The 24,955-nt window shown below is 37.0% G+C and overlaps 1 protein-coding gene across 5 annotated transcripts; it reads left to right on the top strand.

Annotated features, from left to right (window-relative positions):
- Positions 1–240: 240 nt before the first annotated feature.
- MAK (male germ cell associated kinase) lies at positions 241–24,955 on the top strand. 5 transcript variants are annotated; one of them, XM_086469125.1, is made up of 15 exons: positions 241–341; positions 2,120–2,174; positions 3,113–3,234; positions 4,275–4,354; positions 6,163–6,295; positions 6,387–6,558; positions 10,851–11,018; positions 12,807–13,124; positions 14,131–14,321; positions 14,857–14,987; positions 16,673–16,804; positions 18,706–18,780; positions 21,274–21,276; positions 21,482–21,610; positions 24,801–24,955. In XM_086469125.1, exons 1-15 carry the CDS (start codon positions 241–243, stop codon positions 24,953–24,955), a joined length of 1,965 nt encoding a protein of 654 aa, XP_086325251.1. The 5 variants fall into 5 exon arrangements, with proteins under 5 accessions (XP_086325251.1, XP_009955823.1, XP_086325252.1 ...); XM_009957521.2 differs by lacking the exon at positions 21,274–21,276 and having other exon boundaries at positions 14,155–14,321; XM_086469126.1 differs by lacking the exon at positions 21,274–21,276.

Raw genomic sequence — 24,955 nt, 5'->3', positions numbered from 1 at the left:
GGATCTATGTGAGAATGGCCATGTTATTCTGTCTCTTAAACTTTATATCTGCATCTCAAAGTAGCTGTAATTTGGAGGAATTACAGTGAATATCCTGCTGCATTATGAGAAGACATTCACCAACATGAAACAGCCTGGAAGAAGGTTTCTCAAAGTAAATCAAAGACCATAGAATCCTGTAATAACACGGTAGACATTTAGAATTTCATAAGCTTTTGGCTCTCCAGGTCTTAAAAAAAAATGAACCGTTACACAATCATGAAACAACTAGGTGATGGCACCTATGGCAGTGTGTTGATGGGAAAGAGCAACGAGTCAGGAGAACTTGTGGCTATCAAAAGGTATGGAACATCTAAATTCAGTAAAAGTACTTGAAAAAGCTTAAAGATTTTAATTTTTAACTTCATTGTTGTCTGCCATTTGTGTAGAATAGAAAAAAAAAAGTCCCTTTAAAAGAAATTAACATAAAAAATTAATTTTTTTAATTAAGGTGCTTAACAAGGTGATGGTGGGTCAGACTTCAGCTAACAGATCACTAGAGAGACGTCAGTTTGTATAAGTTACTGCTTTATCTTGGCTTATAAGGCTGCAGGCTGCTTTTGTTCAGTTCAAACATGCTTCCTTCTAAAAATGTTGTTAGGCAAACACCAAAGGAAAAGCAAAACTGAATGTGCAGATGATTAATTAGGCAATTTGTTTATTTATACAAATAGTAATAATACCCATCTTAATGGGTAGATTTGAAATACTTTCCCACCCACCCCAAAGCATTTTAGGTACTGAATTCTGTTTCAGATATCGCTAAAATGATAAATACCAAGTAACAATCTGGTCAGGTAAATAATAAAGGCTGTCTCCTTGGATCTAATACAGCTGTGTTGTGCATAGTCATCAGCACTGTGATACTTGCCTAAAAAGATGATTACAAAACAACAAAAATTGTACTAGAGGAGTGAGGGAGTTCCCCTGGTATTCCTACAGAATTGCAAGCAGGATGTAAAGTCTCAGCTGAAATACCAGAAGCTGTATGTTGCTGGTATTTTTTTTTTTCTCCATTTATGGATTTACTGCAGAAAGATAATCATAATATAATTGACTGACTTTTGTTTTGAGAATTTCAGGTTTCTCCATATACTTCTAGTACTGTTATCTATGGTAATAATGTTCATCTAAGCTAAAAAAAAAAAATCTGCAGTTGATTATTTTCATTATTTTTAAGCAAAAGGATCAACATTTTGTGGGAAGTGTTTTTCATTCTCATAATTTCAGGATTTGGAATTCTTGTGTGTGATTTTTAAGTTTGGGATTTGAGGGGGGGACAGTTTGGGTTGAAGATATATTTATTTTAAATTAAAATCTTGGATTTACATCTCTTCGCTCTAGGCGCTAGAACTTTACAGAAACACAGCAAATATCTTGGGACGGGGTTGTGAATGTCATGTTTTGAACAAACAAGGATGTTCACTGTTGCATTTATTCAAGACTTACAAATAAATGTATTAAACTGTTCTATATAACTATTAGTTTAGAGACTATTGCATGTATGTATGAGTATTGCTTGAAAAAATTAAACCATTTTTATTTGATATTTAATATCTTGGAACAGGTTTGTAAAAATGACTGGTCAAGTCAGATGCTTAATTATAATGTTAAGCAGTCAAGATACTTTGCAGATTTCAAAAATCTAATTTTCTTGTTTTCCTAGAATATACAACTTGGCCACAAAGAGGTACTTTTTCTGGTTTGAAATATCCATATTTTATGTGCAGCACCACTGTTGCTTTCCTTGTTATTAAGGAGCATGATTCAAATTATACAAAGGGATTTTGTGTCCCTGATGTGTTTATAAATACCTTGGAGTATCATGGTCTCTCTGGCTAACTACTCCTCTAAAAATGTTTGCAGTGGTTAATCATCAAACACTGAAATTCCTAGCAATTCTAAGAGTTGAGGGTTGGGTTTTTTTTTAATTATGTTGCTGATGGGTATTCTAGAATGTTTTAAATTGAGTTCAAAATACAGTTAATGCTATGGTTGGAAAGTAACGTTTAGATTTTTTTGTTCTAAAAGCATTCTGAACTGTTCACTGAAAATACTTTATCCGGGACTTGTATTTCAGAATGAAAAGAAAGTTCTATTCATGGGATGAATGTATGAATTTGAGAGAAGTCAAGGTAAAGTGATCAACACACCACATTTGAAAATAAGCATCTGCTTAGGTTTGCATGAAGGAAAAGGGCATCTACAATGTCCAAGCATAAGGCCAAACTATGTGAACTCTTTAAATGAGGGTGACAGATTCCACAAAGCCATGGGCTGCTGGCACCCCTGGAGCTCCTGCTGATTTGTGCTATATCGCACTGTTCTCAAGCAGTGGCCGTGTCTCATAGCCAAGCCTCTCAAGTCTTTGAAAGAAGATAAAGAAATTGGTTTTGTGTGTGTTTCTGTGTTTTACCATCCTGCTTCTTCATTCTGATGGCAGATTTCTAGGTGTATGTCTAGTCCTTATATTTGGGACATTTGTAGAAAGCACTGGGAGTTTTGGCTAGCCAAATGATAGATAACACTTGAAATCCTGGGCTTAAATTTCAAGTCATCCCTTGTTTCAGGCATCTCATTTTCAGTATATACAAAACTTCCTAACAAAGGAGTTTGGTATCCATAATTTAGGTTTAACTTATTGGAGATTGCACATAGTCAGTATCTCCAAAAAAGAACACCTGTAAGAAAATCCTTGTTCATTAAAGTTTCATAACAAAAAAAATCCTGGGTTTTCTTACTCAGTTCTATGAGCAAGAGCTGGTTGTTACAGCTTCAGAACTGTCTTTCATTATAGGCAATTAGGTTTTTGTGTTAATCTTCACCCCAGCTATGATGTAATCCCTAGAAATAGAAGGTTTAAACTACTATTAATAGTGTTGCTGGTTTTACTTTGAAATTAATTTAAAATGCTATCTTGTTGTTCTTTGAAACAAAGATGACAAGATAAGTATGGACTACCAGATGGACACATTTTGTAAATTCTGTGCTAGAAACTTCTACATGTTAAAAATTTACTTCTGATAAGGAATCAAGTCACTGTTATCTGAAGTCGTGTTTTGCTCTGTTACAGTCTCTGAAGAAGCTAAATCATGCCAATGTAATAAAATTGAAAGAAGTCATACGAGAAAATGACCACCTTTACTTTGTATTTGAATACATGAAGGAAAATCTCTATCAGTTAATGAAGGACAGGTATGTCTTTTTCACAGAGCAGATGGTGTGCTATCATGCTTTATTTAATGATTCTTATGCTATCTTGAAGAACCCATTGGAATTTCTGGTTTTGGCTCTTGCAGCCCCACTGATGTGAATAGGAGTTGCTGCACCTGCTTATCTGAGGGTAGAATTCTGCATTGCTCTTGCATTACAATATTGCATATTGTAATGCTTTTGGACACAACAGTTTGTTCAGTTGTTAACATGATAGTTTGCATGTCTTTGGTGTGTAGAGCCATGAGAGAAATTCCAGATTTTATTAGCCTTCACTTTAATGTATGAAGGACTGGATAAACACTGTTCTGCTTTTGCTCATGGATTCGGCTTAAGGTCAGGATGGTCATCCGCCTGTATGTGCATGCATGCCCATAAGAAAGACCTCTATATGGACTGTGTGACGTTGCAGTCTTGGACAAACGATGCATAGCAAGGCTGGCAGGGTGGACTTTGGAATAGGACCTGCCTTCTCAGTAACATTTTTCTTTGCTGAATTCTTTTGCCTTAACGTGTGTTTTATTTAGACATTGACGTGCACCTTTATCTCCTAATGGGCAAAGCTCTTGGGTTCGCATCCTGAGAGAGCTGCTAGCGGTATTAGCACGGTGTTACCCTACAGCTGAGAAGCGTTGCTCTCCATCAGGTTCCCTGAAGGGTACCACTGGGTACCACACCTACCACAGGGCTGCGCTGTGCCGTCTCCTCCTTGCTACGTTACTGTGCATCCCGTGTTCAACTGGTCAAGGACGCTACTGGCCAACCAGCTTCTGCAGAGAGAGAGGATCATGAACCTCTCTCTGCAGAGAAGTCCCTCTGCAGCACTTAGAGTGAAATTAAAGCCTGGCAAGCAAGTGGGTTTTGAGATGAGAGCTAGTTGCATCTGCCTTACTTTGTGCACAAGACTTGACGGTTCTGTTTTCGTCTGTTCATGATGTGTTGTGCAAAATGAAGAAACATGCATGTTCTGAAAATACATTACTTTTTTAATTATGTGAAGTTGTTAATCTGTCTCTTCACAGAAACAAGTTGTTCCCTGAGTCAGTCATCAGAAACATGATGTATCAGATATTACAAGGGCTAGCTTTTATCCATAAACACGGTAAGTTTCATACTAGAGTTTAACCATGTAGCACTTTTTTAGAAAGTAAGATAATGCATAGCAATAACATGAATACAAATATCTAGCAAAGGCTATTACTTATCTCTAATAAAGATTATTCTTATCTGTTTCAAGTATGGTGCGTTTTCAAACCATACCTGAAGTTACACTTTGTTTTCCTATAATCAGATTTTCCTCTTTTTGAAACCTTTGGATATTGTTTGTGCACTGTTCAGTACTTTTTTCCACCTTAGTTACCAGATGAATAAGCAAACTAAAGAAATTTGTATACTGTGCTATATGCATTTCTGTTTCCTCAGAAAGATGTCTTTAAGGAGTGTTGATACTTTACAGATGCCAGTTTCTCCTGTCTTGTGATAGTGTAATACCCTACATCTAAAAAAATACTAAAATAACTTGTTCACTAATAAATTCATATGGTCTCCTTATCAAATACAACCTGGATTTAAATAGTTGAAGAGATGGGACTTTTGTAGGAATTGCAAGCACAGCCTAAATAAAAGGTGCTGCTCACGACAAAAAATTTCACAGTATTTACAAAACTTTTAAGGCTCATGTTTACTATCTGTCTGCAAACTGCATTCTGAAATACTGGTATTAAGCTCCTTTGCCTTTAAAAAAGTAGTAATTTGCAGTCTTGCTCAACTCCTTTATTTTGTACTTGTCCTTCACATCACACTGTCTTTGGAAAGTTTTAAGGATACCAATAAAATATTGGTTGAAAATGAAATAAGAATGTTTTTGGTGATCTCTAATTTGCTTTCATGTACTCTGGTGAGGCCTGTTGATTAATTCAAATAAATAATTAGTTCTGTTCAGTATTATCAAATACCCAGAAATTTCCATTTCATGGCTTTCTGATCAAGATCATATACTGTTTTCTGATTATTAGCATCCTCTTTTCCCTCCTTTCTACATGAACTAAATGATAAAGTTAGAATTTAAGAAAACCTGACATTTCTAAGTTACAATATTAATATTTTGGTTTGACCATAAGTGTTTGGGAATGAGGGGGGTGATACATTTGAACATTTACATTTTGCTGTAATAATTTCAGCTAATTTCTTACCATGGTTGTCAGTTTCTGCATGCAGAAATTGAATGCTTTATTGTAGCAAGAGAATTTCAATCACATTGATTTATATTGTAACAAATTATGTGTACCAATTAAACAGCAGAATTGATTTGCTTAGCAACTTAACTGTTGTGCAGGTATATAGGTGTTCAAGCCAACAGCAAGCATTAAAGAAACTTTATGTGCCTGCATTACTAATATTAGCATTCCTGATGAGAATTTTTATATCTTTTATATGTCTGTGTCTGGAAATTGTTGTCACAATGACAAATAATCTAGTTAAAAATCGTTCAAGGAATTTTATAAATCAAGTAAGTGTGTCAGATGCTCCACTTTCCATTATCCAAAACTGACAAAGCAGTTGCAGTTTTTGCAAAAGGTTTCATTCTGAAATTGGTTTGTTATTTCATATTGCTGCAATAACCAATTCATTTTCCTTAGTGTGTTCATGAGAGTTTACATTTGTTAATTTAAGAACACTTGGTGTAATAATCACTGGAGGGAAAATGTGTCTGTTTGTTGGGAGGAGGGTTACCAATCTTTTATGTTGAATTTAAAAAAAAAAAAAAAAAAAGGAAAAAGACCGAGGCGGGGGAGGAAAGCTGTATTATTCCAAAACATCCCGAAGTAAATTTTGTATTACTGTATATATCACTGCTGTTTAAGACATGATAACACAATAATTCGCTGTTCTTTTCTGTCTGGTCTATAGGATTTTTTCATAGAGATATGAAGCCTGAAAACCTTCTCTGTATTGGACCAGAACTTGTGAAAATAGCAGATTTTGGTTTGGCTAGGGAACTAAGATCTCAGCCACCTTATACAGATTATGTTTCTACCAGGTGGTAAGTATATTAAGAAGTTAATGTATTCTCTTAACTAATTACCTTTCCCTTAACAGTTTAATTTATCTATTATTTCTTTCCATCCTCATAGGTACCGTGCTCCCGAAGTTTTGCTAAGATCGTCTATTTATAGCTCACCTATTGATATGTGGGCAGTTGGCAGCATAATGGCTGAATTATACACACTAAGACCTCTCTTCCCAGGCACAAGTGAAGTAGATGAAATCTTCAAAATTTGCCAAGTATTAGGGACTCCAAAGAAGGTAAGACTTAAAAATAAGTCACACACTTGTATTTAAAAAAAAAAAAAAAGTTAAATAAAATTATTCTGAAACATTGAATGTTCTCTCTCTTTTGGAACATACATATAAATTACTGTTTTAGTAAGTTTCCCGCAGACTTAAGGTCTTCTCAGCTGTTTTTCTTTTAAGCTTCCATTAAGGCATGTAACACTAGTCTTTTGTTGTATATTAGCATCTGTTGTGTATCATACCATTATGGGTAGCCTTGCTCTCCTCTGATGAAGGCCAGATAAAATTCTTTAATTTAGTTACTTAAAGCTATGCATATTGGAAAGAAAATCAGAAGTCTCCTAGGATTTCATTTTGCCACAGCCAATTTGCTTTCCTTTCCTATAAGAGTAATTTTTCTAGGCTGGCACCCAGAATTTGGAGCTTGTAGAAGAGACCATAAACAAGACAAATTATGCTTTTCTTATTTTTCAAGCAGAAAGGAATCATTTGATCTCAAACAGATCTCTCATAAATATTATTAGCAATAAAAAGTGATGGAGGAAAAATGTGCAGTATTTTAAGGAGGAAACATTTTCAATTGTTTTCTGGACGGGCTAAATACTACTTAAAATTACAAAGAAGGTTTGAGTAGCACATATAAAAATGTATGCAATTATATTTACTTCAGTTAAAAGGTTGTTTTAGCAAAGAAAAGAATAAGCTTATCTTCAAAATTTTGAATGAACTTTAAAAAGACCATATCATATAAGTATTTTTTGGAGAATAAGGTAAGCGATGGCAGATGTTTATCAGTACTTTATGAGCGCAAACAGAACTTGGTGAAGTAACTGACTGAACATAGAGTGTCTAGATCTGGAAAGCCTCAGGGTTGGAGAGAAAAATATCAATTTCATTAGTGTTCTGCTGATATAAAATAGAGCATAATTCTTGTCCAGTAAAGGAGCTGTTACCCATAGGGAACTGAGGAACAGAAAACTTAGAACTAGATTGTGCTTAGTTAGGTATGTGCAGGGCTTGAAGTGGTGGGAAAACTTACTGAGAAAACAGGTGCAAACTGAGGTGGAGAGTTATAGATGATGTGTTGTGACAGTGAAAATATTGAGTCTAAAGACGAAGTGAAAATTACTATGACGTATAAAACAGTGCGTGCTGTGACAACTGTGCATCAGAAATAATGTATAACATGAGCAGCATTTTAAGACTTGAGTTTTCAAACACAGATGCTAAGTTTCTTAAGCAGCTCACAAGTCTAGGGTAGTAAGAACATCGTTTTGATGTGTATTAAGAGTATCTGAGAAGGAGCAACATCTAGCTTGTGGAACACTTTCAACGTGTACCATAACAAGTTCTGGAAGTGCAGGGAGATCAGAGAGAGATTTTCACTGTGTGTAGTAGCAGAGCAGCACTGAGATGACTGCTGTGGTTTTTCTCTGACCTTATAAGAAGCTGAACAGAAGCAAATCACAACTGTTTCCACTGTCATTCCCTGGCTAGCAAGCCGATCTTGAGAAAGCAGGGAGCGGTACCAGCTGAGCACTTCAGAGAAAACTGTAGCCCCTTCTAGAGACCCCAAGGGTTAGAAACACAGTAAGTCAGCCCTCTAGGATCAGGAAGCTGTACCTAGTTCTATGGTGCCCCTGTCATCTGCTGGGCAGACTTGGGAATTTTACCTCCTTACAATAATGCTAAGGCATTCTTCAGGGAGATCACTGTGTAAGAAGAGTAGTTAAATGTTATGATAGGAATTATCACAACAAATGATGCATTTGTTACAAGTGAAGTTCTGTTCTGCATTCTGAAAAACACAGGCAGTTATTTTAATAGTCTGGTTTTGCAGACAGTTTTACAAATAGGTTTTTTTTTTTTTCAGCCATACGTTTTCATTTATTCCATTACCCTGCGATAAGGAGTTACAGGAATTATGCCCAGAAGCTATCTTCATTTGAATTTGCCTTCCTTGTTTAAGTCCGTAATACCATGCTAATGACTTCTGTGAGCTTGGGTTTTTTAAATAGTGTCAGGAAACTATTTTGCTTTATTTTACAAACGAAGTTGCTTTACTTATAAAATGTTGCTTACTTATTTTATAAATAAAGCAAGAAGCCGAACCATTCAAGTACTGGCAGTGATGGTGCGCTTGTAAGTATGCCAATTTAAAGAAAAAGCTGATGATGATCTGAAAAGGCGAGATTAATAAAATGCATTTTCATTAGTTGAAGGTTGGTAACGGCACTTTAAATAATTCCAAATGCTTTTTTTAATGAATTGAAAGGTATTTTTCATCTTTTGCACATGTACTGTTTCCACCCTATCCCTGTACTTCAGCAGTTCAACACGCAGCCCTTGCTATTTTGTTCTAAGTCATTCCTTTATCACTACTCTGGCAGACAGAATGTCACTAACTCAAATAAAGGAGGGAAATGCAGCGGAGGAGGAAAGAGTCTCTCTCTGTTAATTTTAATGAACAAATTGCTCTCTGAGGTGGAATAGGAAGTCACTTGAAGTCTTGAGACTCTAACTGGACATGGTTTATAATTATATCCGAGTTCTTTGATTACCACAGAATGTGTTAGCAGAGCTAAAACTGTTGTACATAAAAAGACAAGTAATAGCTAACATGGTATCTTAAGACCAAATTCTATCAAATCAATCCAATTTGCTCCTGTAGCAATGTAACAAGCTTTGTGGATAGAGTGGAAGCACTAATATCATACATTGTCTTCAGTAAGGCTTCTGACACTGTCCCTCTCATTTTCATCAGCATATTTATATAAGCATGATAAGTGCATACCTGTTTTGAAAGCCTTATTCAGAGAGTGAGCTTTGCGGGTTCACATTCAAAATGAAAGATAGATTGAATAGGACTCTTGAGTGGTTCTGCAATCCGATGAAATTTTAAATTGTATTAAAGGCCTTCTGATGGAATAGATTCTACTTCTTAAGTTGGTAGATAGCAGGCTGGGAAGGATTGAGTATGTTAGAAGACAAGATTAGAATTCAGAGTTTATTTACAAAATTAGAGTTGTAGTTTTTAAAAAAATTCTTTAGTAGTGTGTAGAGTGCTGTACCTAGGCAGGAATAATCAGCTGCATAAATATCTAGGGATAACTTATCCATCTAAGACATCTATAGAAGAGGATATAGGAGCTATATAGCACATTGTATGTCAACTGTATCTTGTTGCAACAAAGACAAATATCATACCAATGTGTAGAGAAAGGAGTATTGTCCACTGACATAGGAACTAATCTTTCTGTTCCACTTGCTATGTTATATCCCACTCCAAGTTTTGCCTTTCAAGAGAGAAAAATAGAGGCTACAGAAGAAGTGAAAGAAAAAGCCTAGACCCAGGAATTCAATTTTGGGTTTCTTTAGCCTAAACAAAGGAAGACTGGAAGAAAGGAGTAGAAATATACCTTCTAATGTATAAAAAGGCTGTTCTAGAGAGAAGAAATAAATAGTCCTTGTTGGTATCTGTGGATGATAGCACACTCAGCAATGGTCTTTTATTGTTGGAAGAGAAACCCACATTTTTTTTCTAATCTTGTGGAGAATTAAGCTCTGGAATAGACTGTTTAGAGCGGTTGGGGAGTGCCAGAAAGTGGAAGCTTTTTGAGACTAACATCTGTCAGGAAGGACAAAGGCATGGACTAGATGATCTCTTGACATCTTTGATAATCCTGTGGTTCTGTATTCAAACAACATAAGTATCAAGCAACTAAGGGCTTCAGAGTTTACTTTTGGAAGGTTAAACACTCAAAAAAAAGTTTTAATCTGGTGGTCATGGCTTTTTCCTGTTGCAGTAGTGTCTACTTGTAATTTAAGCATTGACTACCTTAATGGTGGCATCAGTGGTATATTGTATAGGCTGCATCATGGTTACACAACCATGGTATGCTGGGTGGAAGGGCCTCACCTCTATTATTCCCATAAAGAATGTATGTTGAGGTCAGCTGTTTGAGCTCATTTCTGTGGTAGAGGGGATGGTCAGTACTCTTGCTGGTACTGCTGCACTCTCTTCTTCTTCAGATAGCGTATGTCCAAGTGCCATATCCACAATGATGGTTCCACATTTACCTACAAGAGGGCTTGAGAAGGACTGCCACTGGAGACTGAGGCTGCATTCACTGGTGCTGTAATAATTGTAATGGAAAATAAGAATGCCTGTTTTCCACTGTATAGGAAGGAGCTATGCAGACCAAGTGTGACTCAAGCTGCATAAAATTAAATTTGATCTAATACCTCAAAGATATGTAGTCTTTGTTCTTTTTTGGTACTTATTTTTCTTTCCTTTGAAACAGAGTGACTGGCCAGAAGGATACCACCTTGCTTCTGCCATGAATTTCCGTTTCCCACAATGTGTCCCTATAAGCCTAAAAACTCTCATCCCAAATGCAAGCAATGAAGCAATACAGCTTATGAGTGATACGCTGAACTGGAATCCAAAGAAGAGACCTACAGCAAGTCAGGTCTGAGCACCTGAATGATTAAGTATAAGACTGAATTTTCTTGCATTGTTAAAAAATTGTAGATACAGAAACCAATTGTCATCATACTGATGGCAGAAAACCATCTCCTCGTTTCGAACGCTTTGGTGGGAATAAGACTGAGTAGTGAGGAGAGAAAGTTCTAAACCTGGCTCAGCAGACCTCATAAACTTTTTAGTTATTTCTGCAATGTGGTCTTTTGTATTGGCATATTCTAGAACTTTCTCTGTACACGATAGAGGAAAAAGCTGAGCTGCAAGTTTCCTGAAGTGTAACTGTAAGTCACTTCTGCCACTGCCTTCTTTCCCCCCACCTGTACAAAGGGGGGGGTATTGAAAATTAAGCTTTGCTTTTTATGGAGCTGCAGATGGAATGAGTATGGAAGAGCTAAGGATTATTTTTATTTGGAGATGGGATGTAAACTGTACTAAGTGATAAGGAAAGAACTTTATGACGTATATACCAACAGGCCACAAAGGTCACAGTTTTTCTCCAAGTTAATTTTAAAAAACATATTTCAGGTACCAAAGATGGGTATGTTCTACTGATTTTTTTTTTTTTTTTAAAGTATTCATACCTATGCAATCCTATTTAGAAGGTATAAAAGGGGAATAAATCGGGAAAGAAAAAGGACATAGTGCAGGTTATCCTAGGTAGATGTAACGTAAGTGATTCCGAAGTGGTCAAGCAGATGGTACCAAGTAGAGCAACCATTTCGCTCCACTTCATAAAGCATATCTATTGTTAGAGTCACTGAGATCTAACTGTAGTCCAGTGCTATACACCTCTACTCGGAATACTGCATGGTGCTTTATAAAAGCAAATAACCAGCTTTTGTCCAGGTGAGTTGTCAAGGAAGCAGCTGCAGCATTTGCGTAATCCACAGCCAGAAGGGAGAGTTTAATGCATGTACATGGAAATGTGTACAAAGGCAGCAATTCTCAAGTGCAGCTGAGGCAAAACATCTCTTTGAGAACTAACAACGAGTAGCATCCTACTCGGAAGGAGTAGCAGAGTGTGTTGTTTTGACATAGGAGGAGCTGTGTTAGTAAGGTATGTCCATGCTGAGAGTCTGGTGGTGGACATGAAAAGGTCAGAGAAAAAGAATGAAATACACCTTTGCCTGAAGACAGACACTTGTTTCCTAATAAACACCATGAAGGTACCCCAAGCACAGTGAACGTACTTCAAAGCAAAACAAAACCAAGGAAAGCTGATGATAAGAAAATTAAGGAGAAACTTTGCTCATTAACATCCTCTAATTGTAAAACCCATACATATTAACACCCATATTAAATGGCAATCATCACACTTCTGTTTTTTTGAGTTTTTAAATTTAAAACAAACATGATCATTTAGTTGCCAAAACATGTTTAGCAGTGGAAACATGTAATAAAGCATGTGGTAAAGGTAGTGGAAACTACCTGTTTTAAGATTAAATTTGTTACTACATGAATATGGAATGGTGTTGAATGTAAAATGCACCTCAATACACAGACTCCACAAAACCCAGTAGTAAAGGAGAGAAAGAAAGGGCATGACTGCTGTAACGCGTACAAGTAGATCTATCTTACTAAATTATATGATGGGAAGAGTTTAAAATACAAAACTGAGTTATCAACACACAGTTTACATATGATCTCATTATGCATCTGTCTTGCACCTGTGCTGTAGACCTTGCTCAAATGCTTCAGAAACCTGCGCAGATCCTTGATGAGGTTACCAAAGTCAACTCTTTGAAGTAAAATTGGTATGTTTTACCTTCTCCAGGCTTTGAAGTACCCTTACTTTCAAGTTGGCCAAGTTTTAGGGCCTCCTCCACAGTATCTGGAGAAGCAGACTCTTAAACCAGTTCAGCCAACAGAGCCAAAGCCAACTTTACCTAAACTGGAAGCTATATCCAAGCCAGAACCTCTACCTTCACCTGATGTACCTGACAAAACACAGATGCATCCTCTGCCAAAGGTTAACCACCAGCCTCTCCAGCAAATTCAGTTGCCTCAGAATACAGCTAACCAGCAAGTACCGAAACAGCAGCAGCCACAGGCACAACCATATTTTCCAATTATCAATAAAAACTCATCACCAGTAAGTTGTTTTCAATATATACTTAAGTGGTTTTATTAAAAGTTCTTACTATATTCAACCAGGTGATCCCTTGAAAATTGTCATGCTTTTTATTAGAGGAAATACAGATAAGATAATTAGGGACTAATTAAGGGTATAACTGGCCAGGTACTGAAATTCTACAGCAAATCAGAATAACAGATTGCTTGTAACAACAATGGATGTTCATTTGGCATAGCCTTTACTGCTTATGCAGTAATGTAGTTACAACAGCTAGCATTTATTGACCTTTGAGAAAATTCACAAAAATATTGTTAGTATACCATAGAGAAGTGGAAAGGGAGAACTTTGCCTCAAGCAGGAAAATACTTGAGAAAGTTCATCCAATTCCAAAGCTTCTAAGAATTTAACAAGTAAGATTTTTAGCAAGATGAATATTAAACTTTGGGTTGTAATCTTCATTTTGCTTTCCACTTATACTCACTGAACTACAATATAATGTACATTAAAAATAATAGGTATTCAAAAAATACTGGAAAGCAAACTATAGTTTAAAATCTAGTAATTTCCATTGAAGAGAATATTCAGGAAAGGCCTGACTAACTTCTTTTATTTGCTGTATTTACTTTGGGGCCACAGCAATTGGCACTCCTGAACCCCAAGTGTGATTGCCATGAATGTTCTGCACCACTGTGCCCTGCTTCTCGACACTTCATCTACCAGTGTTGAAAGCATGAGTTCAGCAAGATGCCAGTAGATGCAAATAGAATGTTACCATCAGTACTTCAGGTAGATTTGAGCAATTTAAGGATGACAGTTCAAAAGAGCTACCCTCAAAATATTTGCCAGCATTATTGTTATGTTTTGTGCTTAAAATCATTCTGAGACTATGAGTAAAATAGTCACAACACAATGGGAAAAATTCCCTCGAAGTTCTTAAGTGGTAGTCAGGAAGCGAACTAAATAAAAAATGCAAAATTTTAGAATTGAATTGAAGCTTTTTTTTTTTTCCCCCTATTTAAAATAGAAACAAGCAGCTAGTGGCCCTCAGAATGGCGCAGTAGGTCCTAAAAGCTGCAGAAGACGATGGGGTCAGACTTTGGTAAAGGCTGTGGATAGTTGGGATGACTTGGATGACACTGAATTTGGAATGTCATGTTCAAAGAAGCCTAGCATTGCATTGTTAAAAGAAAAGAAAAACAAGGAATGTCCTTTTAGGTAAGTCCTATAATTATAAAACCCCAATTTTCTTTTACTAAAGTGTCCAGTAGATTTATAGATTGATTAAGACAAATCTGCTAAAATTTAAGTCACCAAAATTCTGCAAGAATGCAAAGAGCTGTATGAGCAGACCAGCTTTGGATGTGGGGTTGATATAGTGCCAGTTATGTCCAAACTGAATCAAATTTGTTTTCAGGCACTGTATGGTTTAGGCGTTGGTCGTGTTATTAAGAAACTGTGTGCCTTACTAAAATCAGAGACTAACTTCATTTCCTTTGTCGGTTAAGTTTGGTACTAAGCTCTGCCACAGTTATCCACATTTGCTTTCATTCCATAGTGTTGGATACACTTTTTTTGTTTGAAGTCCTAGGTCAAACTCTTCATGAGGTATGAGATTTGGCTGTTACTTTTTGGGAATAAATTTTACTGATGAAAATGAGATAAGAGAACTGTACTCTTCAGGCTAGGGTCAACTTGTAGTAGTCAGAGTTGGAGTTGTTGGTCACATTGTCTGAACATTTTGATTTTTCAGTGTGCCAGAACCAAAAGCTTCATGCTACATCCAGCCAGGAGGGGAAAATAAGGTTCTGATGAGAAATGATTCTGGAAGATCAAATACATCAGCAAAACAGTACTATCTAAGACAATCAAGATACCTACCTGGTAAGGAAAAGTCAATACATACGGAAAATACAAGCTGTGAACAATCTACGTACAGTACATTTAAACTTGAGATTTCATGCTGGATAACTTCGCTTTTCATAACCAGGCTAAATTTTCAAGTTTTGGACTAAATGCCCTTCCCAGAACATACCACAATTGATGCTGAAGTTCCTGGCTGTGTAAACATGGAAGGGAGCTCAACACTGCTTGTACACAATAAAATTTTCCAGGCCCTCTTCTGACCAGTAACATGTAAAACCCTCAGCAATATGAATCCAGCATCTCCTGGATTCCTACAAATATATCCTGGTTGACCCACAGGCAAGTCTATCTGATGACTAAAGAAACTACCCATATATACTACCTCTCTCTCTATATATATATCTCACATTGTTCCCAGTTTTGCAATGTGAGGAGGTCTAGGTTTAGGGGTTTTTTTGAACTTGGTTCTGATAAGCAGTTACCCTTCTTGGTAGGAAGTGTTTAGACATACCAGGCACTCACGCAGGTAGGAATTCACACAGTCACTTCCCTTCCCAACGCAGTTATCCTCCTTAAAAATAGAGAGATAGCTTAGTCTAAGTCTGGGTGATTTTATCAAGAAATTTACATGTAATTATGTAATTGCTTGGAATAAGAATGGGAAGGAGGAGAAAGAAAAGGGAATGTTTCCTTCAGTTAGTAGTCCGAATATATTCTATAATCAAATTAATTCCTTGGTGTCTCACTTAGTGTCTTTATCACCACAATGGTTTGCATGATTACAGCAAGTGTATCGTGACTTCTACTGTTATCCACATATGAGAATTTAGGTGGCTCACAGAGGAATTCCTGATTGTCAGGCAAGGTGTTTTGTTACAAGGAATCACTAAGTTCTCAGGAATTCATTAGGCCAGTGATGACTTCTAAATGTGAAAGCACATCTTGAGTGTTGAATAGGATGCCCAGACACTCAACAGTTTAAGTCAAAAAGAGGAAAAAAAAAAGTGGGGGGAGCTTCCCAATCTAAAGGTAACACAAATGGAAAGTTCATCTGTATTTCTGTCTTTCTTTAAGCATGCTTGCAATGTCTCTCTGATTTTAGCAGAGTTTTCAATAAGAAAGGCGTAGATGTAAAAAAATAATTAATTTCAGCACTTAAGAGAATAATGGGGAGTATATTTGTTATTTATCCATATTACTTTAGTTCTGTTACTGCTAGATCTGGGAGCTGCTTTCATGCTGTGTAATCCCTTTAACTCTTGTAATGCTTGTAACACGCTGAAGTAACAAGAACCTCTTTGTCCTACTTTTTAACTTATCCCTTGAAGAAATAGTTTATTTTCAGCCTAGAGAACCCTAGTTTTTGACAGGTACTTTTAATTTGTGTTAATTTTTTTAAAGTCAAAAATATCAATAATGAGGTTATGGCTTTATAGAAACCAAGTAAGTGCCCTAAAAATGCTTTAAAAAGTTCTCTTGAAAGCATGAAGAGAATTGTTCTTAAATCAGTGTCTCTAGTTTTCATGGTTTGGCTGAAAAATCTAACGTAATCAACGGACATTGATCTTTTACATTAATGGTGTTTACATTATACCACAAATAAATCAGTGTTGTTTTACTGTTCTAGAACTGTCCACTTTTCATTGGTTGAATTATGTTTGAAAATTGATACTTATAACATTTTCCATAATTTGTTTTCTAAGGTGTAAACCCAAAAAGTGTCTCTTTAGCAGCAGTCAATAAAGAAGGATCACATGGAACCTGGAACAACCAGTTGTTCTCTAAACCACCAGCACATACTGGAGGAGGAGTGACTTTCAACAGAAATACTACAGGTAAAAGTGTAATTAAAAGTGGTCACATTATATCTCATCACACTTTACTTAATTACTTTAGTTAAGACCATCTGGTGTAACTTCTGTTGTCAGGCTTAGCTTCTAGGCTAATTTTTTTTTTCTTATTTTAACGACAGACTCTTAAAAAACCAACTTCTTCATATGTAAACTATGCATGTTGCTTTCAGAGCACAAAGGAAGTATAGACCAGCCCCTATTATAAAGTTCTGTCAAGATAAATTGTGCCCATAATCCTCTTAGACCATTATTTTACTGTGTTAATTTAAGCAAATAGATTGACCTCATTACTGCCCAGTCAGTGCGCCGTGAAACACTAGCAAACAGCAGTCTCACATATGTAAAAAACGTTAGTGAGTAGTGTAATCAATATTCTAAAAGTATCTTTTAACAGTCTCCCTGCCTTGTCCTAAATAGTCTGATGCATGGAAAGTCCCCTTATTTTCTGCAAGGAACTTGCCATAAGGTGCCTTTTGGTACTACGTTTTGTGAAGAACACTCTCATCAGCATTTTATACAGTGAAGACTAAGACTAGTTAATACGGCTTATCTAAGATTTCACTGAGGAATGCTTCAGACTCAAGATGAAAATCTATCTTCTGACTACCAAGCCCTGTACTTTAAGTACACAGTTCCATCACCCTGGTACAGTAGGTTATCTTGTTAACGACTTTGCAGCCATTGCCTAGATAGCATGAGTCACTCCCAAATACTTTAATGCCAATGAACCACCTAGCCTTATGTGCTTGTAAAGAGCTTTAGAAGGTTTGTTTACATAGAGATGCTGCACCTCTTTTTAACAGAACTTCAGTAGCCATTCTGCAGTGTCAACAAACCTGATTTTCCCTCTGAAAGTCAGGTGAGCTGTTAAATTGTTCATCCGAGATTATGTGAAAGATTTTAGGAAGTGGACAAATAACAGCACCTACCAGAATTCTGATGGATAGAACAGGCTGTTTAAAGCAATCATCATATGTACTTCTCTGTTTTCTGAAACACAGTACCTGGATGCCTCAGAATTAATACATACATTCATAAGTCTTGCAAGGGAGTTAGGCACAAAAAGGCAAACAGCTGTTTCCAAAAGTAGGCATCAGTAAGCTAGACATCTGCCTAGTGAACTGCACTGAAAATAAAATGAAGATGAATGCTAATGGTAAAACCCCTGCTTTTGTCTTACTGGCTTACTTTGGGTTGATACCAAAAGGTTCAAGAAGAAAAACCTAAAATTGATTATTTTGTATGTTCAAAAATACTTGGTATTATTTCCATCAGTATCTTAAATTGCATGTAATGTTTCACATATTGGGTAGGCAACAACATTTAAGACAGACACATGATAGCTGGAGCACTGATCACAGAAGTAAAACATATAAATGATGTGTGTTTTCTTTTTTCATATTGACAGAATTGAAAGTTGACACTGTGCTGTTTACTGTTTAAAAAACGTTTAGTTTAAGTGCTTTTTTTTCCCTCATCCACAACATTGCCCTAAGGTGAAATAAGATAAAAGCACATAGTTACAAATGCTTTATTTATGAAGAATTGTAAGGTTATGATCAGTCAACTTTGCAGATAGGCCCAAGTGTTTAAACTTGTGATTTATGTATTTGTGTGACTTGGGATGTGATTGCATTGTTGGTAAATCACATTTTTATTCCATTATTAGAAAGGACCTTGTAAAGTAACTTGTAAAACAACATTTCCTGCTTGAGAAAACACAGAAATGAGACATTATTGTCACAAAAATGTCAGATATTTATTCTTTCTTGCTTTTTTTTCCCCCTCATTTCTTTTACATCACCTTGCCAGGTTCTTCATACACCTTTTTCTAAAGTTCTGTCTTTCCATCTTTTTCTTCCTTTCATTTTCCTTATTTACAGATGAGAACTCAATTATACCTATTGAAAAGCTATCATGCAAAGAAAGGTTGAATGAAAAATTAGAGGATCCAAAAGGTAATTTATAGCAATTACAGTCTGATTATTTGCACATTTCCTGTTTGTTTTGCATTTTCTTGTAAAAATTGCACTTACAATGCAGATTCCAGATGATCATATACTTCATTTTTCAGTTGTAATCTGTTTTAGCAAACCTTGCTCTCTTCATTATGACTTCTTATGGACTCTTGGCACTTACTGTGCTTTAAAAGACAGAGAATATTTTATTACCCTAACCACAATCCACAGCATGTCACTGCACTGTTGCTGGATAATGGTGAAGAAGCCATCCTAAAGAAGCATGTACATCTCTCCTGAAGGACTGCTTGTTCCTAACACCACTGGGGACCTGCACCACTGACTGCATTCTCATTCTCTGTTACACTGATTTTTACAGCACTGTGATTGCATAGATTTTGGTGTAAGAGGGTGGAAAGTCAGGTTTCCAGGCAGCCTAGTTTGTCTCAACACCCTGTTCGCTGCAAGCACTGTGGAGTTGCTGGGATGTTTCTGGCCTCTCTGGTCTGTGCTGCCTGTGCTACCCCCTACTCACAGGGGTTTTTGAACTCACTACCCAGTTCAAACGATTCAATGACTTTATCCTTCATGAAGAACTAGGCATGTGTTGTTTGATGTAGGGGGTTTGGCCTGGGCCACAATTACACTTGCTGAGACCATGGGCACAAGTGCTTGGCTGTACACTTGCTGCCAGACCTCCTGGATCCCCGAAGGATGAATACTTCCATAGCAAGAACCCCTTCTTTTGTACAGCAGTGGTCAGAGGTAAGGAACTGTGCTCTTCAACAGGATTTTTTTTTTATTTGTAGTTACTCTGTTATTTTATACTGAACTTTTTTTTTTCCTTCTTCCCTTGTTCTCATCCAACAAACAATCACCCCTCCAGATCTCTCTGTTTCACCCAGACTGTTCCTCCTGGCTGCACTGTTCCATTTCCTGCGGAAGGCTTCACAAAAGACTTCGGACACTGAGAGGTAAGGAGAACCAGAAAGTGGCTGAGCAATTTTTGGCAGATAGGTAGCTTTGCTGAGCTGTAGATAAGAAGCAGACAGTAGTCTTTTTGAGGTTATATTAATTGAGGCCTGTCGTGTTCTTATTTTCAGACCTCAGAATTCTAAGGAGTGATACTGAGCTGTCAAGAGATATGAACCACTCCCAGTGAAATAATTAGGAACTGGGCGAATAAGAGAATGTGTGTGTGTGCGTGCACAGGCAGATGAACGAACCACTAAAACTGCTTTGTTTTGTTTTTCAGGCAAATTCCTGAAAAGGAAGAACTACTTAAAGACTACAAGAAAGTTAAATTTTATTAGAATATTTTATTAAAGTTGTATTTTTCACCAGGACTTTTGTGTCATTCTTTACTGTGCTGGAGACTGGCATCAACTTGACACAGGGAAGCCCTACGGAGACCAAACTATTTGTGGAACTGATAGAAGTGACACTTTGGGGAGACAGGCAAAGATGAGTTAGTGGAATGCTCTTTGTTCGTGCTCCTGAACAGGGAGGTATGCAATGACCCAGCACAGCTGTTATTATCTGAGGATACCTTTTGGGTTTTGCAGATGACCAAGTTGCAGCTTATAGACCCACTGCTCTGAGCTCTGAAATTATCACAGAGGACTGGGAGTGTTTGTGTGAAGATGAACACTTTGAGGTTGCACCAAGGCCAGAGATTTAGGAGACAGAAAAACTGTCAAATCAGATATTGTGTGTTTTACTGCAACTACCATCGAAACCATGCTGAATATTAGCATGATAAAAATGCTCACACTTGATAAAGGTCAAATTAAAACTACCATGTATGGCCTTGTAGTTCACAAACATAATACAGGACCACACCACTAGAGAAAAGCATTTCTCTCTGGACACTGTGCCAGCACAGTCTTTACACTCTCCCAAGTGATGACAGACATGGAGAAGGTAAGAAATTTTCTTGGAGCAGGGAGCCTAAATATTGTAACAGATCCCTCTGCCATTGGACAATTCAGTACTAATTTTGTGTGTAAATGCACAATGTTTCACAGCTTCCAAATGAGGATGGTTACATTGACCTTCCCAAGGCAGCACTGCTTTAAAGAAAGATCTGGACCAAATCTAGGCACAACAGAATTATAACTGGGGTTAAAGAAAGAGGATAATTGGGCCTGACTTTTATAGCAGATCTTTAACTGTGAAACCAGCAAAGTCAACTTGAAGTGGGGCAACGCTTCCCCCAAGAGAAGTTTGGTTCCATTACTTTAGATTGATTTAGGCCAAACATGTTGAGGACAAGAGTACTGCAGTTTTCAAGTATGAAGTGCTTAAACCAGCTTCTGGTAAATCAAGTTGCTATAAGTAAAGGGTAAGATCCTACCTTTCTCGAAATCTCAGCATAAACCTTCCCATGTGGTCTAAGTTAAATGAAAGTACTAGTGAAATGTTCATCCTGCTCTGTTGACTTCATTCCTTCTGAAATGCAGATCAGATGTACTGGATTTGCAACTCAGCGAGTCGGTCAAGTGCTGTAAAGGGTCCGATTAATACACAAAGCAAAGAATTCATATATACTTTTTTTTTTTTTTTACAACAGACAAGCACTAAGGAGTTTCTAAAGAACACTCATACTTAGTACTCTTGTGGTACTGCAAATATATTTTGAACTCACTATGAAAAGTAGGCAAGGTTTTCTGAAAATACTAAAACTCTGTAATGTCAACAGGAAATCCTGGCTTTGTAAGTGGTGCTGCTTACAACCCTTCAGGAGTATATATCCCTTCCTTTCATAAAAAAGAAGTTGGAACAGCTGGACAACGGATACAGCTAGCTCCTCTTGGTGCACCTGTATCAGGTAAGAAACATCCTTTTACCATACCTATCTGAGACAAAGAGAAATGTTCACTTCCCATTCTTCCTAAAAGATTTAATAGCCCTTAGTAAGGTTTTCCTCAAGTTTTCTAAATAAAATTCTTCAGCATAAATTGTTCTTAACATAAGCGATTTGAATGTAGGTGTCTAGAGGCAGCCCTGCTAGCTAGAGACGCTATTGCTAGTATTATTTGTTAGGTAAAAGAGAAAAAAAAAGTGCAAGCCTTTTGTAATTCTACAAGGTTTGCACCATTTGCTAAACCACTGTTCGTTAGTGGTAAAGGGCTAAGTAGAATTGTAAAAAATATGTAACTCCACAACTCTACAGTAAATGGTCACGTAGACTGGACACAAATATAAATCCATGATTTATGTAGCTAGTAGGAATTGATACAGTCACCAACTAGTAAGTATGCAAAATAGATAAATAAAAGTGTTTTTAAAAAAAAGCCTTATATTTTGAGTGGATTTGGAGGAATCTTCTTGACAGTGACCTTCATGTAGTGGGGTCTTAATCAATTTAATGTCATGTAATGCTATTGAATTATGCCAATCCATGCTTACAGTGGCCTTAACAATTTCAAAAAAGGCAAAGACCTTCATCAAGTGGCTTAGTAAATTCACAAATAATGTTACAGATATGGTATAAGCAGTAAACTAAAATTATTTTATCTCTTATTTACTGGCCCTATCTAGTTGGCCTGTGTCTTCTGCAACGGTTGTGTAAGGCAGTTTTTCACTGTGTTGGCTATGTAAGTCTGTGGATACTGAGATGACATTACTCTCGTACCCATGAAATATGACAAGAGTGCTTTGTGAAGTGAACTTTCAATGTTGCTACATCATAGAAGGTAAAAGCCAAACTAGAATGCAAATGACCAGTTCTTAATAGTTATGAAACGGTAATGACGTAGCTGTACATTACATAAACAAACACATTAAAAGACTGCTCCATTCGTCAGTTAAAAACAAAGCGAAATCTGTTCTGAATGTAACTGTTACCTTGGATCCCCTATGGCATGGACAACACACTGAGCACCTTCTTTGTTGGTGGGCTTCTGATTCGGAGAAGATGAACAGAAGTGCTTGAGATGCAGAAGAAACTGGTTTGTGAGGGAAGATTTACAGCCATTGTCCAAACCAACAGCACACTTCTCTAGTTACTTCAGAGGAAACAGCAAGGCCCTAAACTAACTGTGAATCCTTTAACTAAAGGGCCTATGGCTGACCAGTCTGATGTGGTTAATAATGTTGTCCTTTTGCTGACTTGCTCTTTTGAGTTACCTGTTCCCCTTAGGAACTTGCAAACAACTTCTGAGAAGGAAAGAGGGAAGGAAGGAAGGAAGGAAGGAGATGGCACACATAATACATGCGTAGATGTATTCATGTTCTGAGTCTCAGCTGATCAGAAGCCCGCCAGGGAAGGCTGGACCTGCACTTCATTATCTTATCAACTCGCTGCTGAAACACAACAGCGAGAGTTTTGATTTGTCACAGTGTGTGGATCAAGAAGTTCACAGGAGGACAAAATCTGCAACTATCTCTAGACTGCTGTGAATAGTGAGAATGAAAAGGAATTACATACCGTGATCCAAAGGAAAATAAATTCACTGTTAATATGTAATTAGAAATGGAAAATGTGTAGTAAAAGTCAGAAAGGCTGGCAGATGGGGGACAATTAAGAGACTTTTCCATGTCCTGGAGAAGAGCAAGAATCCTATTGCTTGAAACTCTCATATTTAGCCTAAACTCTGCAGACTTGCATGGGAAGAGAGATAAGGATGAAGCAAATGGCAGGTTTTATCTCCTATCTGTCAATATTTGAAAATTAACATTTTTGGTGGCCCTTTGCTTTGTATTATCCAAAGTGAAATAAGTTATGCTCTCAATTGTTTTTGCTCTCTTAATTTGTTCTGTTAAGTTTTTTAATACCATAATTTAAATAATTTAATGTTGTACAAAAATCAGTTTCTCTGAGGAAAATGCCAAGACAGAGTAGGCTAGAATTGGACTTGCTCATGAAAGATAGGGAATGCCAGCCTACAATAAAAAGGAACAGTATTAGTTTTGAAAGAGGTGATGTGACACCCTCCCATTTCAGTTCCTTGAGATTCCTCCTTTTTAAATGTCTTGATCCTCATCTGCTCCTTAGATGTTCTTCCATAAGAAACAGAATGATACATAAAGCACAAAAAAATTACTTTATCCATAACATGTTAAATTTTTTTAAAAAAAGTATCAGTAATACCTAATAAAAGAAGGCTAAACTATGAAAGTAGGAATGGAAGTGGCAGGATATACTTTAGGAGTGCTAAGGAAACAATGGTAAGGTACAGCAGGAGCCTGGATAAAGAGGGGTTGCAAATGACTGACTTTAAAGGATCAGGAAAATGGCAGATTTGGTGATGAACATGAAGAAATTCATGAGCTGTCCGTCCCTGCACCAGGGCAATTATTTTAATCACATGAAGCTTGAGGAAATAGTTACTATCTGAAATGCAGAAAGAGGAAACCTGAGTAGGAAGGCCAGGAATACAGCAGTGCACTACTCCCCAGTGCCTGAAACCAGATAGATGCCAATATTAAGAGATAAAAAAACCCTGCAGACTTGGAACAGATACTATGAAATCAACAGAGAAACAGGAAATGGAGATGAAAAGGACTCGCCACCAGGTACACCAGGAGCTCTTGGCTAAGCAGGAGAGGAATAAAAGGCATAAAATCTCAAAAGGAACAAGAGGGTGTCCAGAAGCTGTCCTTCAGTCTGGGCTGTTTGGGTCTTAGGAAGTTTATCAATGTTATAATTACATGCTTTTTTAAATATTTGAGATAGAGGAAAGAATACTTCCATTCTGTAACAGTTTTGTAACAGGAAATACAGAGTTGTAGACATACACATCAGTTCTTCCACTGAATTTCAGTCTCAATGTTTTCTCAAGGGATTGCTGCAAAACAAGTATCCAGTACATGGGAATCATTAAGATGATACACAAACTATAGGAAACATTAACCTTCTCTGAAAACAAGCACAGACAGCAGATCAGAGACCAAAGCGTCCTTCCGTGTTAGCATCCTTGAGTACCACAAGTCATCTTTAAGCTCTTATTCTTTTATCCATAAAGGAGTGAAATACTTTTGAGTCATAATTAATTCTGAGTTCTTGTTCCCTTCAGATTATTCCTGGAAAACCAAAGCTGCTCGTGCTCAGTTACCAGGTCCTACTTTCAGTTCAGCAGCAAGAAACATGAATATTTTAACTCGCCCACCAACAATTCAGCCAGTACATGGAAGAACAGACTGGGTGGCCAAATACGGAGGAAACCGATAG

Source organism: Leptosomus discolor, chromosome 8 (assembly GCF_034619465.1).
Source record: "Leptosomus discolor isolate bLepDis1 chromosome 8, bLepDis1.hap2, whole genome shotgun sequence".
In the NCBI taxonomy this organism is placed as follows: domain Eukaryota; kingdom Metazoa; phylum Chordata; class Aves; order Leptosomiformes; family Leptosomidae; genus Leptosomus; species Leptosomus discolor.
This window is presented reverse-complemented; position numbering and strand designations above follow the sequence as displayed.

Bases quoted from the DNA above. Each gene is read 5' to 3' on its own strand.
- MAK (XM_086469125.1), top strand. From the start codon at position 241: ATGAACCGTTACACAATCATGAAACAACTAGGTGATGGCACCTATGGC. The intron at 3,235-4,274 runs GTATGTCTTTTT...GTCTCTTCACAG, and splicing joins TATCAGTTAATGAAGGACAG to AAACAAGTTGTTCCCTGAGT. The intron at 16,805-18,705 runs GTAAAAGTGTAA...CCTTATTTACAG, and splicing joins TTTCAACAGAAATACTACAG to ATGAGAACTCAATTATACCT.